This window comes from Sinocyclocheilus rhinocerous, unplaced genomic scaffold, assembly GCF_001515625.1.
Source record: "Sinocyclocheilus rhinocerous isolate Xijiao unplaced genomic scaffold, SAMN03320098_v1.1 scaffold1396, whole genome shotgun sequence".
Taxonomy (NCBI): Eukaryota; Metazoa; Chordata; class Actinopteri; order Cypriniformes; family Cyprinidae; genus Sinocyclocheilus; species Sinocyclocheilus rhinocerous.
This window is the reverse complement of record NW_015629497.1, coordinates 17,616-34,999: the sequence shown is the minus strand read 5'-3', so window position 1 is coordinate 34,999 and position 17,384 is coordinate 17,616. Positions and strand designations below refer to the sequence as shown.

Genomic DNA, 17,384 nt, shown 5'->3' with positions numbered 1-17,384 from the left:
CGGCTTAGGCCAGTGGTGTCTGGCGATGGTAATTAGCCCCGATCCAGAACAGCGAGTTGAGCGTCGCGTCATCCAGTGCCGTTTTCGCTGCGATCCCGCAGAACTCCCACACATATTCCACAAAGGGGAGATCTCTGCGGGATAGGGCTGTGAAACAAGCGGCAATTTCCATATTGCCGACTTTGCATCTAAAATAATATCCAAGGGAACAGGAAAACACACGTAGCAAAGGTTGACATGAACAATTCCAGACAAGGGAGAACAGAACGGGCTAGAACTCAAATAGGGCAGATAACGAGGGGCAGACAGGTGAAGAGGATAACTAACAACAAGGAACAGGTGACTACTAATAAGGAGAACAGGAACCAAACCAAATAAGGACAAACAGGAACATACCCGTGACAGGAACACAGTCTGTTCTCTTTTTTCGTAAAAGAAGTTGTTTGTATATCTTTCTATGTAAGACGTTAAATTATAACGTTTACCATTTTAAGTCTCTATTTAAACTCTAAACCACATTTCAGGCATTGATTCACTCAACTGTGACCTAATTTAGCAGAGCACTTTAGCAGGTGTTTCTGAAAAGAGACCACAAATATCACATGCTAGATTCTGCTCAAATGCAGTATCTGAGACTTTAGCATGGGACTGAGTACCTGAATCCATACTGGCTCCATGGTCGGTCCGGGGGAAGATAAGTTTTCCAGCTGCCCGGTCCTTTCGTAAGTGAATACTGTTCCTGCTGCTTTATACTCGCCATTCCACTGGATCGTCCAGCCACCGTTCAGGAAATATTTTTCAGGGTCATTACTGCGTAATGCCAAGTAGTTCCCAGCCTCTGCGACTTCCTCAATACGGATGTCCCGTGCTCCTTCTGGAATTAGACCTATGTCTACATAGCCTGGGAGACAAAAATATACCTTGGCTTATTCAAACAAATGAACTAGAAAGAAAACAAATGTGTAATGTTATATTCATAATATGAATGCTGCTTTCAGTAAAATATAAACTGAGACTCATTTTACAAACCGAGCCCTTCACTGTCCTCAAAGGTCTTCCTCACTGTCTCGCATGTAGATCCATTTCCATGGCACACTCCACATTGATCCTCAACGGCATCTGAGTCAATCTCATAATCACAGCCTAAGTACTGACATGAAGAGACAGATCATAACATAGTACATTGTTTAACTTTCATTCCATTTAAATATATACACATTTCATAACTTTCATCCTATTTAAATATATACACATTTCAAACTATATATTTTTGCATGCCAACAGTGCTGCGCATGTGCATAGGGAACCACTGATTAAGGCACAAGAGGGAACCCGCAATCAATCAAAGATCAAATAAAACAGAATGATGAAGAACAAAAATAGTGAAGTAGTCCTTAGATGCCATGTTCTTTATAGCAGCATTTTGGAGAAATTACACTGTGGAGAAAGGTGCTGAATTAAAGGAATATATCACCCAAGTGATGTAATGTTAATTTTCTCCAAAATCTGTTCAAATGAAGAATCAAACTCATCTTCATCTTAGATGGCCTGAGGGTAAGTAAATTTTCAGCAAATTTTCATTTTATATATATATATATACTGTATATACAGTCTAGTACTGTGCAAAAGTTTTAGGCCACCACCAGTTTTGTTGTTTTAGCAAAGTTTTAATGACTATACATATTCATTTTTCAGTCTCTTTATTAAGATACAAACAGAAAATATGTACACAAAACCTAAAAAACACAATTCCCTTTCAGTCAGTCACTTCTGACGTCACATCGGGAACGATGAATTGGGAATGTCGCCAGAGAACAATCTACTTCGAGTGCAACTAAATGAGCCAATGCACATTGGCACGCGATATTTCCATCTGACTGCTACGCCCCACAGCGCGGGTATAAATAGGCAGCAGGTGCAATGCATATTCAGCTTTTCGCTGAGGAACTGAGCGGTTCATTTCTCTGCTCTAACCAAAAAGCTGATAGTGTTGCTACAAGAGCCAGTTGTGGCTGCACAGAAGCAGACGGAGGCCATTAGACACATCCTGCCCCGGCGGAAAGCTGCTAGGTCCACCCGACCACTGGCCGCAGCGCTTCAGTCTGCTCGTTGGCCCTGCATTTGCACCCGCTCGCACGCAGCAGAAGCCTCCACCCAAGTAGCACCGTGGACCCAGTCGCAGACAGGGCGACCAGCCCATCCAGGCCCCCGCCAAACCTAGTGGTAAGAGTAAGAGCAAGAGGCCCTGAGATGTGCGACCCAGAGATGGAGGGAGAAACTCTTCGGGAGATGGTGACTGCACCACTCCCGCCCCCGGAGGAGAATCTTTTGTTTCAGTTTGTTTCTGTTCCGCCGCTGGCCCTACAGCCAGTGGTACCAAAATTTTCAAAGAAAGAGCAGTTTCCTCTGTCTCTGGGTCTCAAGATGGCACAGAGAGCGGTGGATGGAGCCGTACCACTCTCATCCTACTCTTTTGTCAGCTGGCAGCATTGGGCGGTTCGAGAACACAGCCAAGCATCCTCACGCACCCTCTGCCCAGCCGTGGAACCAGGTAAGTGCTGCACCACACACTCAGACCCCGCTTTGGGCCGCCACGGAGCACCCCAACCCGGGTCCCTGCGTTCCACCTCGCTGCCCCACTGCGGGTACATCTATGGATCCTTTGGTTGGTCCTGCATGGTCTCTGAGAGCCTGGCTAGAGCTCCCCAGCTCACTGGCTCCTTTCAGACCATCAGACTCAGCTATGCGATTCAGTTTGCCCGGCATCCCCCCAAGTTCAGGGGCATCCAGTTCACTTCAGTGAAGGCTGGCAATGCTCATGTCTTGCGCATGGAGATCGGAATCCTACTGGAATGAAGTCAGGGTTCTTCAGCCCCTACTGCATTGTACCCAAGAAAGGCGGTGGATTACGGCCGATCTTGGACCTGAAAGTTTTGAACGAGCACTTCACAAGCTACTGTTAAAAATGTTGACGCAGAAATGCATTTTCGAATGCATCCGTCTCCCAGATTGGTTTGCAGTGATCAACCTGAAGGATGCGTACTTTCATGTCTCGATTCTCCCTTGACACAGGCCTTTTCTGCGCTTTGCATTTGAGGGTCGAGCATATCAGTACAAGGTCCTGCCCTTTGGGCTGTCCCTGTCTCCCCGTGTCTTCATGAAAGTCGTGGAGGGGGCCCTTGTTCCCATGAGAGAACACAGCGTTCGCATTCTCAATACTGTGCTCATACTGGCACAGTCACAAGATCAGTGGGACCTAGTGCTCAGTCACCTCAGTCAATTGGGTCTTCGGGTCAACTGGGAAAAGAGCAAACTCTCCCCTGTGCAGAGGATCTCTTTTCTCAGGATGGAGCTGGATTCGGTCGAACAGACAGCACGCCTCACAGAGGAACGTGTTCAGTGGGTGTTGAACTGCTTGAATTCATTCAAAGGCAGGACTGCGGTCCCAATGAAAATATTTCAGAGGCTCCTGGGGCATATGGCATCCGCGGTGACAGTAACACCGCTTGGTTTGCTTCATATGAGACCTCTTCAGCACTGGCTTCAACACTGAGTCCCTAGATGGGCGTGGCAACGTGGCATTCACTGGGTGAAAGTCACACTGGCCTGTCGCCTAACCTTCACCTCGTTGATGGACCCTTCATTCCTTCGGGCAGGAATGCCCCTAGAACAGTTGTCCAGGTATGCTGTTGTGTTCACAGATGCCTCTGCCACCAGATGGGGGGTCATGTACAATGGGCATGCAGTATCAGGGGTTTGGATGGGTCCCCAACTGCATTGGCACATCAACTGCCTCGAGTTGCTTGCAGTACGTCTTACACTGGGCTGCCTGTTAGAGCCACAACAGGGCAAAACGTACTGGTCTGCATGGACAACACTGCGACCATTGCGTACATCAACCGGAAAGGTGGTCTGCGCTCCTGTTGCATGTCACAACTTGCCCGCCATCTCCTCCTTTGGTGTCGGAAGCATCTGAGGTCACTTTGTGCCATTCACATCAGAGGAGCACTCAATTGTGTGGCTGATGAGCTCTCACGAGCTGCACTTCCGGGAGAGTGGACACTCCATTCCCAGGCAGTCCAGCTGATTTGGAGATATTTTGGAGCCGCTCAGGTAGATGGACGCTCTGGCACACAGCTGGCCCTGGGGTCTGCGCAAATATGCATTGCCCCCAGTGAGTCTGCTTGCACAGACACTGTGCCAAGTCAGGGAGGACGAGGAGCAGGTCTTGCTAGTTGTGCCCTATTGGCCCAACCAGACCTGGTTGCCAGAACTCTGGCGACAGCCTGGCGACAAACAGAATCTCCTGGCAACAGCCCCTCCCTGGTGGATTCCTCTAAGAGACGGAACACCCTATGACTTTCTCAGAGATGGGGCACCCTATGCCACCTGCGTCCGGACCTCTGGAAACTCCATGTCTGGTCCCTGGACGGGACACGGAGGGTTTAGGTGACCTACCCGAGGAGGTAGTGGATACCATCACTTCGGCACGAGCACCATCTACGAGACAAGCTTACGCCTTGAAATGGAACCTGTTCATCGAGTGGTGTACTTCTCACCGAGAGGACCACTGAAAATGTTCGATCAGGGCCGTGCTTTCCATCCTGCAGCAGGGGTTGGAACAAAGGCTGTCTCCATCCACCCTCAAAGTTTATACTGCTTGGCATATCACAACCCCATAGGAGGTGGGTCGGTAGTGAAGCACGACCTGGTCGTCAGGTTCCTTAGAGAGGCAAGAAGGTTGAATCCTCTTCGTCACCCCTCCATACCCTCTTGGGACTTGGCTCTGGTGCTTAGAGCACTTCAGATTGTCCCATTTGAGTCTTTGCAGTCAGTAGAGCTAAAGATTCTATGAATGAAAACTTTGCTCGTGGTTGCACTGGCTTCGATCAAGAGGGTAGGGGACCTGCAGGCATTTTCGGTTGACGAATTGTGCCTGAAGTTTGGGCTGCCTGACTTCAATGTAATCTTGAGACCTCGGTCTGGCTACATGCCCAAGGTTCCTACCCCTCCCTTCAGGGACCAGATGGTGAACCTGCAAGCGCTGCCCCTGGAGGAAGCAGACCCAGCCTTAGCTTTGCTCTGTCCTGTTCGAGCTCTGTACGTGGATTGAACACAAAGCTTCAGGACCTCAGAGCAGCTCTTCGTCTGTTACGGAGGCCAGCAGAAGGGAAAGGCTGTTTCCAAGCAGATGATGGCCCACTGGATAATGGATGCCATCACCTTGGCTTACCAAGCACAGGGCATGCCCTACCCACTGAGGTTGCGAGTTCACTCTACCAGGAGTGTTGCATCCTCCTGGGCACGTGACACCTCGCTGACAGATATTTGTAAAGCTGTGGGCTTTGCGACACCCAACACGTTCGCTAGATTCTATAGCCTTTGTGTTGAGCCAGTATCCTCCTGTGTTCTCACTTCAAATGGGTAGAAGCACAGAGAGGCCCCGGCTTGCTGCATCATAGTGTGCTATTTTTTGTGCTATTACAAACCCTCCTTGAGTTCCTACACCACGTTCGACAGCCAGACGTGGCGGAGTGTCTGGAGCCAGGCCTTTACTTGCTGTATTCTTGAAAACCGGTGAAAGGCTGGGTGCCCATACGTAGTGTCCCTGAGGGGATCCGTGTATTATGATGTGTATTCTTCCACGCCCACTCTGCCATCTCTGCAAAGGTGTAGCCTCTTTAAGCCACCCCAGAGACTTCTATATGCAGTAAGGCCCTACGGGGTTATTCCATATATGTAAATCTCACTTAGAACCTCCCTGTGGAGGATGTGGCTTCCGCAGCATTTCTTTCCCGCTGGAAAGGGCACACTTTCCCAGTGTTATCCAAGTGTCACTGATCATCACTGTCAGTGATCATCCTTCTCTGCATAAAGCCCTGTCCCATCTTCTGCTAATAGCAAGAGATCGGGAGGCTTATGCAGGGCACTGGAAGGGGCAGCATCAGTGGCGCTTTGGTAGGGATTCCCGACGTGACGTCGGAAGTGACTGACTGAAAGGGAACGTCTCGGTTACTTGCGTAACCCTCATTCCCTGAAGGAGGGAACGAAGACGTCACGTCCTGTCGCCACAGTTGCTGTACCACCACTGAGCGGCCGGGCCACCGGCTCAGCTCCTCAGCGAAAACCTGAATATGCTTTGCACCTGCTGCCTATTTATACCCGCGCTGCAGGGCGTGGCAATCAGATGCAAATATCGCATGCCAATGTGCATTGGCTCGTTTAGTTACACTCGAAGTAGATTGGTCCAAATTTGTCTGTCCTGACATGATGTCTCCATTCCCTCCTTCAGGGAATGAGGGTTACGCAAGTAACCAAGATGTTTTCAAAACAAAATGACTTCTTCAGGCAGAAGTCAGTATTTAGTGTGACCTCCCTTATCACTAAGTACATCTTGAACTCTTTTGGGGAGACTGTCCTGAAGTTTTCTGGAGTAATCTTCTTATATATTATACCAGGCTACTTTCAGCAGTTCTTCTTTAGATTTAGGCTGTATTTTATGTCTTTCTCTGTCCAGGCGATCCTATACTGCCTCTATAATATTTAGGTCTAGACGTGTATGGCCTCTGTGTTTTTCTCTCCAAATATGATTTCACTGCATTAGCAGTGTGCTTGGGATCATTATCATGCTGAAAAATTTAATAATTCCCAATCAGGTGCATTCCAGAAAGAATGGCATGATGAATTAAAACCTGTCTGTACTTTTCAGCATTCATGATCCCAGCTATTCGGACAACATCGCCAACACCACTGGCAGAAATGCAACCCCAAACCAGGACAGATCCTCCACCATGTTTTACAGAAGGTCACAAGCACTCATTCTTCCATCTCTCTCCAACTCTTCTTCTCACATACTGTTGACAATTAGGTCCAAATTTTCAAACTTGGATTTGTCACTTTATAATACTTTTTTTCAGTCATCTTCATTCCAATCTTTGTTAGCTTTAGCATTTCTTAGCCTTTTCACCCCTCTTCTGAAAAAAATGTGTTTTCTTGGCTACTACCCTTCCACAAAGACCACTCCTGATCAAGCTTCTTTAGTCTGTAGAAGGGTCAATCTGGCATCCCGATGAAGCTGCCAGATGCCAAGTTCCCAGCTTCTTCTAGTCTCTCAAAGAAGAAACTCTTCTCATCAGATTTTTTTAGTTTTCTTGGCCTTCCAGTCCTTTTTCTGTCCTTGAGCTCTCCTGAGTCTTCACATTTCTTGAATACCACATCTTGGGTATCCAGTTTGTTTGTTGCTGATTTCCCTTTGAGAGTGGCCTTGCTGATGCAAAATTACGATTTTATGTCTGTCAAATTCTGTGATCTTTGGCATTTTGAATGGTATGATGTTACTGAAAGTTGGCAGTTGTGGCCAAATGGTTAGAGAGTCGGACTTGTAACCATTAGGCCACAACTGCCCATCGCCATTTTGTGGAGAGCGTGGCATCAGGCTAACTGCTGATTACCTTGATGCAGCCAGATCAGAACAGCATTATCAGAACACTCTGCAGGTGGTTGAGGCAGACCGGAAGCTGAGGCACAACCTAAGGAATAAGATCATTGCAAACAGTTGTGGCCTAATGGATAGAGTGTCAGACTTGCAACCTGAAGGTTGTGGGTTCGGGTCTCAGTACCGGCGGGAAATGTAAGTGGGGGTATTGAATGAACAGTGCTCTCTTCCACCCTCATTATCCACAATTAAATATCCTCAATACCCTCTCCCACACTCAGCACAGTCGTTCACATCAAAATGGTGGTGGAAATGGGTACATAAGTAAAGAAAATAAATAATAATAAAAAAAAAAATACACCAGAAAGGCACCAAACCCCCAAATGCTCCTGGGTGCCACAGCAAAAATGGCTGCCCACTGCTCCGGGTGCGTGTGTCCCACTACTCATTGCTGTGTGTGTGCACTTGGATGGTTAAATGAATGGCCAAACAATGAATGATGTTCCCTCCCTCAATTAGAATGTTTGGTGGGTTTTTCCTTTAGTAGCATCTGCTAGGTAATCATTTTTTTTTTTATTATCTGTGTTTTTTGTTCTGTCACTGTCATTCTGTTACACTGTGGAAGCTTCTGTCACGAAAACAAATTCCTCGTATGTGTAAACATACCTGGCAATAAAGCTCATTCTGATTCTGATTCTGATTCTGATTGTACGTAATCTTAAGTGCTTAGAAAAGTAACAACTCTCCTCAATAAATTTCCACAGTTTTACTGTCTACAGTAGTTTCACAGGGTTATGGGTTGGTTCAGTGAAACTGAAAATGTTTGTAGTCTACTAAATATTTAACTCCATTATTGTATGAAAGAACAAAACTGCATTAAAAAAATAGCTTCCTCCTCTGCACAACAATACCGTGTGAGAGTTTCAGCCTGGGGTCATACAAGGACTCATTCAAATATTTATTTGAATTAAGTTCGAGAAGAAGAGAGTGGAAGATTGTTTGCTCACACGTTCTCATGATTTCACACCCCACTGTTTTTGTGAGACTCTTGTGGTATTATTTCACAATAGACTGACCCTCAAGCTGACAGACCATCAATGGAAAATGACAAGTAGAAATTTACACGGACGGTCTGAGACGGAGCAAAGAGGTCAAAGCCATTACCAACCTTACAAATTCCGTTAATGCAAATGTCATGGCTCTGACTGCCCTCATAGCACTGTGTTCCATCTACAACAGTGTCCAGCATCCTCTCAGAAAAGTGCTCATTCACAGGTCTACAGTGCAGCTCACACGGATTAACTGGAATGACACAAACATAACCCTTCTGTGACATCTATTTAAAGAGTGCTAGGACACGAAAACTCCCATTCTTGCCCCAGCACACTACGTGAGTGGCACATGTAGTGCTATTATGCGCACCTCTGTTATTTACATGTATCCATTTATAAAACTTTCCCTTATAAGGGAGTGTGTTAAAGCGGCTGCACTGGATGTGTCTGAAGCTGTGGTCCGCAGGGCAGGGGTCACGGTTACAGGTTTGATATCTGCGGCGCTCTCCGAGACAGTATTTACCTCCATACTTGGGTCTAAAAAACAAATGCATTAAATATTTAAAATGTCATTAAGTCCTTTAAAATCTGTATATACAACATGTTTATGTATACATAAGCACAAAGAATACATATAATAATACATATTAGTCTAAAGCTTAAAAAGCCAGTCTAAAGCTTAAAAACTGGTATAGAAAAATCTTTGCCATGACTAGATCACCTTGTCAGAGCAGCTACTGGCTCCAAATGCAATTATGCTCTGTTATGTTATGTTATGTTATGATGCTTATTTTATTTATATAAGGAGTAGTTGACCCAAAAATGAAAAACTGTAATTTTGTCTTTGTAAAAACACAAAAGAAGATATTTGAAGATTATTTCAGCTCTTGTTGTCCATATGATGCAAGTCAATGGGGTCCACAAGCTCACTGGTGCTTGTGTCATGTAATGTCACGCAATAACCAATGAGGTTTGATGTTACTTTTGATTTTGTCATTTAATTTGGGCTCTGTATGCATGATTTGATAAACGATTTGATTTTGAGAGTGAATAAACTTAAATTTGGTTCTGTTCATTAAGGAAACTGAACGTATTTTTTCAGAAGACCAGTGAATTAAACTGCTGGATTACTTTTACGCTACCTTTCTGTCCTTTTTGGTGTCCTTTCTGTCCTTTTTTCTGTCCTTTTTGGCTTAATTTGTATGGACAAAACATTCTTCAAAATATCTTCTTTTTGTGTTCCGCAGAAGAAATAAAATCATAAGAGTTTGGAGTGGCATGAGGCTGAGAAAATGATGGCAAATATTTTTTGGGTGAACTACTCTTGCAATGCAGTTGCAAGGGGTTTCTGGATGGTTGCTAGATGGTTTCCTAGCAAAGTCAAAAGAGCCCACCTCAATGCATTCACAAGCTGATTGTGTCCGAACAGGTATCCCAATAATAACTCTTCTGCCCACCCTCAGCTATCATTATTCAGGTAAACATGTAACTCTGTCCCAAACATTGGTTGAGCCTGAAATTGATATGTGTAATTAAAGCATGACTTGGTTACCTTCTTGGCAAAGTCCACCCACAAATGGCTTACTCATAGAGTAGCTGTCCCTGTACATTAAACTGGGACAGGAGAAAGTATTCATGGGTTTATCTTCCCCAAAAGTGTAAACATGGAGACTCCCAAGCACCATCAATGCATTTAGAGCAGTCCGCACAGATCCGTCAATCTCTTTCCAGCTGAACCAATAGCTAGAGTTTGATGTGTGTCTACTGTAGTAGGCTGAGCCAGAAGGTGTTTAACCGGTGTGGGATCATGGCTGACTTGTTACATGGGAAAATAATTCAGATTCGGGAACAGAAGTGCTAGCCAAAATTCAAAGACTTGCCATAATATGCAGAAACAGGCAACGGGGAAAAACATGGGTAAACAAATTATGCTTTTACAACATGTAGGAATTTGATGGAATGTTTGGGTTTCGGTTGAGAAACTCTAGAAAAAAAAGCTATTTACTAAGTACATAGTGGAAGTGGTGAAGAATAGAATAGTGGTAGATCTTTTTTCCCACATCCTTAAAAAGTTCTCCTGAAATACGACACAGATGTTGCACATGTTTTCCATCAATTACAACATCTTAGAGATGCATTCACAAGTGGATCACAACCTGGTTCTATAGCTAACCATTTCCATTTTTGAAAACTTGCTTGGGGTGCAAATCATCTGCCAGGATAAAGAATCACAGTTCAAGCCAAATATAATGAAATGGTTATACTTCATAAACTCTAAACGTTTGGACCAGAGACAGTGACTTTTTTATTGGTCTAGTGAGGCTCTCTGACACTGTATGGGTTCTGAATTTCTCACCATTTAACAATTTGTGGGAACCGCAGAGACCATAGAATGCCATTGAAGATGACGGAAAATATAAAATAAATGATAATTACATGCATGAAACCCCAAGCACATTATGTTGACATGGTGGTGAGAAATAAATGCAATCACTTCCTCATCGAATTCTAGCCTAGAATATGATAAAAAAAAAGCTATTCTGAGTTTTGTGAATTTGTGGACCCCACTGGAGACCACTGTTGCTATGCAGTTGCTAGGGGTTTCTAGATGGTTGCAGGTATCCTAATAACATTTTCTGTAAGATTTTTTTTTTAATTCTGACATGCTGGTGAGAAATAAATGCATTCATTTCCTAATCAGCCATAAACATACTAGTCTTTTCCCATACGATCTACAATAAAAATAGTTATTCTCGTGGTTTGTGGTTTATCATAGTAAAGTGAGTGAGCACAGATTGTGTGTGTGTGTGATTTTCTGAAACTGGAAATGAAGGAAATCAGGAAACTCACACAGGGTTGACGCAGTCCCTCTGGGCATTCTGAACGCCTACACCGCATGTCCTGGTGCACTCGGACCACTCGCTCCATGAATCCCAGCCACCATTCACGCTTTCAGGCTGGAAGCCCATCTCTACACACTCCCCGTCAAAACACCACTGACCAAAAAAGAAAAAAAAAACAAATCCAACCAAGACTTTCAGCTAGTCAGAGTACAAGGAATTATAAATGAGAACTAAGTGGTGAACTTCATGTGGTGAAATGAAAAGCCCACAGAAAGCCTGGCTTGCCTTGCCCTCACCGCACTTGGTCCCGTCAACAGCGCCATCCAGCCTCGAGCGGCAGGTTGAGCCCACTGTGCACCACAGGGTGCTGCAGATATTCTGAAGGGTAGAATAATTTAAGAATAATTAAGAATAGTTCAAAGCTACATAAAATGTTATTATAAATGTTTTAGAAGTGTCTTTACAAGCCCAATTTTGCCACTGAAAAAAGAAAAAAAAATCTCACAATTCAGTCTTTTTATATATCATAGTTTGGACCTTTTTTTTATTGTAATTCTGAGGAAAAAGAAATATATAGAAACTCACAATTTTGAGTAAAAAATTTTCAGAATTGTGAAATCTAAACTGATTGCGAGTTCATATCTCACAATTCTGACTTTTTTTCTCAGAATTGCGAGATAAAAAGTCTGAACTGTAAAATAAAAACTCAGAATTATGAGAAAAACAGTCCAAATTGTGAGATAAAAAGGTCACAGTTACTTGATTTTTTTTAATCCTGTGGCAGAAACAAGCTTTCATACTTATCTATATTTACGTTGTGTTAAATTGTTGTATATTATTTAAACAAAAGTTATGTTAAGTGTCAAGTGGTGTAACTGTTAAATAACATATACTGTAAGTGTTCGTATTTTCAAAATGTTAGTTTACACACAAAAAAATGTACACCTGCTCGCAACCATGCGTAAACGGTGTGTAAAACATTTTAGGCAAACAATGACATTTTGATATCACTATGTACTATAAGAATATTATGTTTCCAGTAGGCAATTTTAAGCAGTTGATGTTAAACTTATTTGGCTTGCTGTCTGCAGTGGAGGGGCTTGAAGAAGCAGCTTCAACTTGAGTTTTGATACCCCCAGGGAATGCTAGTGCTTGAAAGTTAAGTTTGGATGGATACTTAAATTATATTGGTGGTGCTGGGGAGGCCGCAGGATGCCGAAACAGCTGATGTTGGAGCAAGGTGAGTGCTGCTCAAGCTCCAGCAGTTAATTGAAAGATTAGAATTCAATTTCTATTTCAAATTGCGTTTAGGAATTTCATATAATAACAAAATTAATTAGTAGATATTTCATAGATAAACAAAAATGATCTGTCTGCATGCTTAACACTTTCATGATCTGATTACAGAACAATATAGCCAATTAGTATTTTTGCATTTGCACAATATACTGGAGCAAAATTCAGAGATCATGGGCTGGGATTATGCTAATTGTGAATGATGTGCATCCTATTAATGACTTACTGGAATTTATTAACACACACATTTCTGATCTCATCAAAACTGAGGTTTATGATGTTTTTGTGATTTCGAAGGAGAGGGATTTTTGGGGGGTTGAGATCCATTGACTTTTAAGGAAATGTAATTGATAGACAAAACTATAAGTAATATTTAAATATAAGACACTTTTAAATACAATATTTTACTTTTAAAAGTATAATATTTTTTTCAAGACTTTTAGCCCTTTTTTAAATGCTGTCCAAAAATGGAAAATATTTTCATCACAGAACATGTCGTTGTCTGTAAAAAATACTGTATATTATTATTATTATATAATTTTTAATGTGCTTTTTAAATATATGAATAGATCTGGACATAACAAATGAGTTTCACATCACTGACATTTTAAATGTCACATTGAGAAATTAGGAAACCGTGTGTGCTTTATTTGAGGTCTCCTATGGACAGGGGCGCGGGAAGATGTTTTCGGTTGGGGGTGCTGTGTGTGTCCGTGCTGGGGCTGGTGTTGTTTGGAAGCCTATTTTGGGAAATTTTTGCTGGGATGGGCATTTAAAAAAATCTGAAATTCGCTTTTGCGCCATTATCTCCTTGTATTAGTTAATCTTGTTCGCATTCTGTATAGTTCATGTCTGATACCACGCGCCAGCGTCACGTGTTCATGAGGATTGGGCTAATCATCCCATATAGAAAACATCACAAGTTAAATTAATCATGTTTATAAAGATAAACATGGGTTTATTATAGCCCACTTACAATTTACATTTCAGAGATCATTACAAATAAATTATTAAATGCTAAAACTGAATAAATTTAAATGAACAAACTTGGCGTTGCATTTGCAACCATGTGAAAACAGGGGGTGCTGCAGCCCCCTCAGCACCCCTACTTCCCGCGTCCCTGCCTATGGAATCCTGAAATGCATGGAGTTGTGTACTGTAAATTGTTTAATGTTCTCCTAAACTTTTGGGAAATGGCAAACCTTGTGTGTTGCACCAAACACAAACATTCATTGCATTTCTAAACCTCTGCAATTTCTTCTGGTGTCATTTCTTGAACTGTAACTGCCCTGATAAAGAAACTGAAGTCTGGCTTTATATGTGTCCGAACGACATAGTGTGCAAACTCATTTACTGTGTCTGTGACATTTGGCCAATAACTGAAAGATGTTCAGTATCTGCCAACAGCTGCTGCAGAAAGCACAGAGCACATTACTGATGTGATTTGACATCACCAACAACAATTCTGCAATCTGATGCCCTTTTCCCTATTTTCATTCTGCAGGATGCCAAATATAAATGGGATTTATCCTTTCCCCCTCATTGTTCAGCTAGCTATAGGTGAAAAAATTGTGATTTCAAGGTAAAGAGCTCTTTATGTTAAATGGTTTACAAAGCAGTTATTCTAGTTGGAACATAAGCCCTGCTATACTAATGATGTGATTTTCCCACTAAAACAGCTGGGAATCAGATGGTACTGATGTAAGAAGAAACTGAGACTTCCGCTGTGATGGAAAAATGCGTGTGTGGTCTATGCCTTACCAGACACTTGAACTAATAGAGGTTTTTGTTGTTCACAATTTAACAGTGAGAAATTTAAAGCAGCCCATGGGCCTGGAAGTACATTAATTGCTTAATGGAACAGTTTCCTAATGAGATAAAATTCAGAAAAGCATCTCAACCAATCTCTTTGTTGAAAAGACCAGCATGGCTGGCTGTTGTGTTTTGGATGCTGGGGTGCTGGCATTGCCAATTAAATATACTGATTAAGCATGCTGAAAAAATGGGAAAACATAGATTATCTGATTTATTCTATCAAATTATTTATTATCTACACAAAAAATTGTGTTGTGCATCATCTTGGCATTTGAAGTACACTTTTGTCTTTTTGGAATTTTCAGTGTGAACACACTTATCACACAAATGGCAACTATATTAAAAAACTGCATAGAATAGAACATAAGTATGCAAACCATATAAAATCACTTTGACACAACTGGTCACTTAAAAATAACCATTAAATGATGTTGAATTGAGGTATTCGTAGGTTTAAGGGAAAATCTTACATCTACATCGTCACAGAGCAGTGAGCTGGATCCGTACTGGAACTTGCACTGATGAGCAGCACTGTACAGGATGCCAGGGGGAGCAGAGTCCATCTCCAGATCGTCTCTGACAGGAGGGTCATCCAGACACCAGCCCCAGCCTCGACTGTGAGGAACATGACAAAGACACATCACATGCAGAAAAATACTCAGGCAGAGGTTTCTGGTTTTGGTGCAATTCATTCTCAGATTAGTACTTTCATAGGTTGCAATATTAAAGTATGGTAACCGAACAGCCTCTTAGATCTTGTTGTATTTTACTTACAGTTTAGATGTTAGATTTATAAACGGTTTGTGCCATCACAAACCCTCCTTTGGCATTTAAAAATCTGGATTTAAAATAGCAAATACTTAGGATTTTAAGACTGAATCATTATTGTAGTGATTATATGTTTCTGGCATGTTGTGTATTTGGCAACAATTCTTTGAACACTAGCTTTTATATTTCTCAAATAGCCATGTCGGAAGACATGTCCATATTCCAGGATGACAATGGCAAGATTCATCAGGCTCAAATTGTGAAAGACTGACAACCACAGAGTCCTGACCTTAACTCGACTGAAAGTCTTTGGGACGTACTAGAGTTAATTTTACACTGCCTGTCCAAAAACAAGTTGCCCACTCTAATATTTCGTTTGACCATCTTTTGCTTTGATAACATTGTGCTTACGCTGTGCCATTGTTCTGACAATGTTATGCAACATCACAACATTTATTTCCATCAAGAGTTGCATTAAGAGATCTTGTATTGACAAAGGGAGAGTCAATCTCTCGAGCTGATAGGATAGACGATGTGATTGCAGATAATGAATTGGCCAGGTTAATTATCTGTACGAGCACCTCCCGAACTTTGTTAATAAAACATAATTTCTTCCGCTGTAGTCTCTCCTTGTTCTGGGTCTGAGTTCGGTTCGTACATGTACGGCTGAATACCGGTCCTCTCACTCTCATGAGAGAAGCTCATGTTGCTTCTCCTCTCTATTTATTTCCATACGCAAAGCAGAGACGTCTAGGCTCCTCCCAATTCTGGAGTCGGACGGGAAGTTGAAGCTCATTTTCATGTAAGGCAACACACTGAACACTGAAACAGCACTGTTTATACCCGCCTCAAAAATGACACTTTTCAACACGTTATAATAAACGATCTGTATGGTATTTTGAGCTGATACTTCACAGGCACATTCAGGAGAGCCATAAGATTAATATTACATTTTGTAAAAAGAGGCATAATATGTGCCCTTTAATACAAGATCTCTTAATGCTGACTCCAGCACATCCTAAAGACTTTCAATAGGGTTAAGCTCACTCAGCACTCTGTGGTGGCCAATTCATGTGTGAAAATGATTCCTCATGCTTACTGAACCACTATTTCACAAATTGAGCCTAGTGAATCTCGACATTGTTATCCTGGAATATGTACACCTTCCAACATGCTTGTTTAAGAAATAAAAAGCTACACACTGCATTAGTTAGGGTTACAAGAATTGTTGCACAACATATAAAAGAAACATATTAGTCACTGCAACAATGATCCAATCATAGACTCTTCAATATTTAATTATCTAAATCCAAATGGCAACCTTTTTTTGGCCAGGTAGTGTACAGTGGGTATAGAAAAGAATCAGCCCCCTTTAAAATAATCACATTTTGTTGCTTTGCAGCCTGAAATGAAGACGGACACAGTTTTTGTTTTATTCAGCTGTATTTACTCAGAGCAACTTATAACATCCAAGTGAAAGATATAACACCAATATGTCATAAAAAAATAAAAAAACCAGATTATTTTCTATACCCATTGTAGCATACTGTAACATGTATGCTTAAAGGCAAATTTAGGCTACCTCAAAAACACATTATTGTTAGCAGGGGCGCCGCTAAGGGGAGGAAAGTTAGGACGATTCTAAGGGCCCACGCACTTTTGGGGCCCCCAGAGATCTGTTTTATTAGTAGTAACAGTAGTAGTAGTAATGTAATAGAAATTATAAATGTATCTACCAAAGAGTTACAAATAAAACAAAATTACGGCTTATTTCTGCATTTCCAGCAAAATTATCTCCCCCCATTCACTGCATGGTTTCGTCCCATCCTAAGTAGCCTAGAGTCACTGAGTGAGATCACATAGTAAACTGTCAAATCAGAGATGTCTTCGAGTTCGAGGGGGGCAAACCGAGCCGGACGATTTGGTCAGTCGCACTTTTAAACACATTTTAGTTTTGCTATAGAAAATATACAAATTCATACTCTGATTACATAGAGCAGCAGCAGGAAGCCATGAGGTTGTCATGGCAACCAGATACACTGCACGCAAATTATTATTTAATTATTTTGCCACCGTTTGCCACACTAAACTTAGCAATAAACACGTTGAAAATAATACACAATAAACATGTCTGTCAAAACGATCTAAAAGGAGGCTTTTATTAAGCAAATCAAG

At 42.2% G+C, this 17,384-nt stretch overlaps 1 protein-coding gene across 1 annotated transcript in view; it reads right to left on the bottom strand.

The window, feature by feature from the left end:
* The window catches only part of LOC107738910 (A disintegrin and metalloproteinase with thrombospondin motifs 7-like), a gene marked incomplete at its 5' end in the record, with an annotated part of 69,196 nt that overhangs the window by 34,531 nt on the left and 17,281 nt on the right, over positions 1 to 17,384 (bottom strand). Inside the window, 7 exons of the mRNA XM_016550836.1 lie at positions 657 to 901; positions 1,030 to 1,150; positions 8,604 to 8,737; positions 8,858 to 9,024; positions 11,338 to 11,483; positions 11,616 to 11,708; positions 14,912 to 15,056. Of these exons, the coding sequence (XP_016406322.1) occupies positions 657 to 901; positions 1,030 to 1,150; positions 8,604 to 8,737; positions 8,858 to 9,024; positions 11,338 to 11,483; positions 11,616 to 11,708; positions 14,912 to 15,056 (1,051 nt within the window). The remainder of the gene's footprint in view (positions 1 to 656; positions 902 to 1,029; positions 1,151 to 8,603; positions 8,738 to 8,857; positions 9,025 to 11,337; positions 11,484 to 11,615; positions 11,709 to 14,911; positions 15,057 to 17,384) is intronic.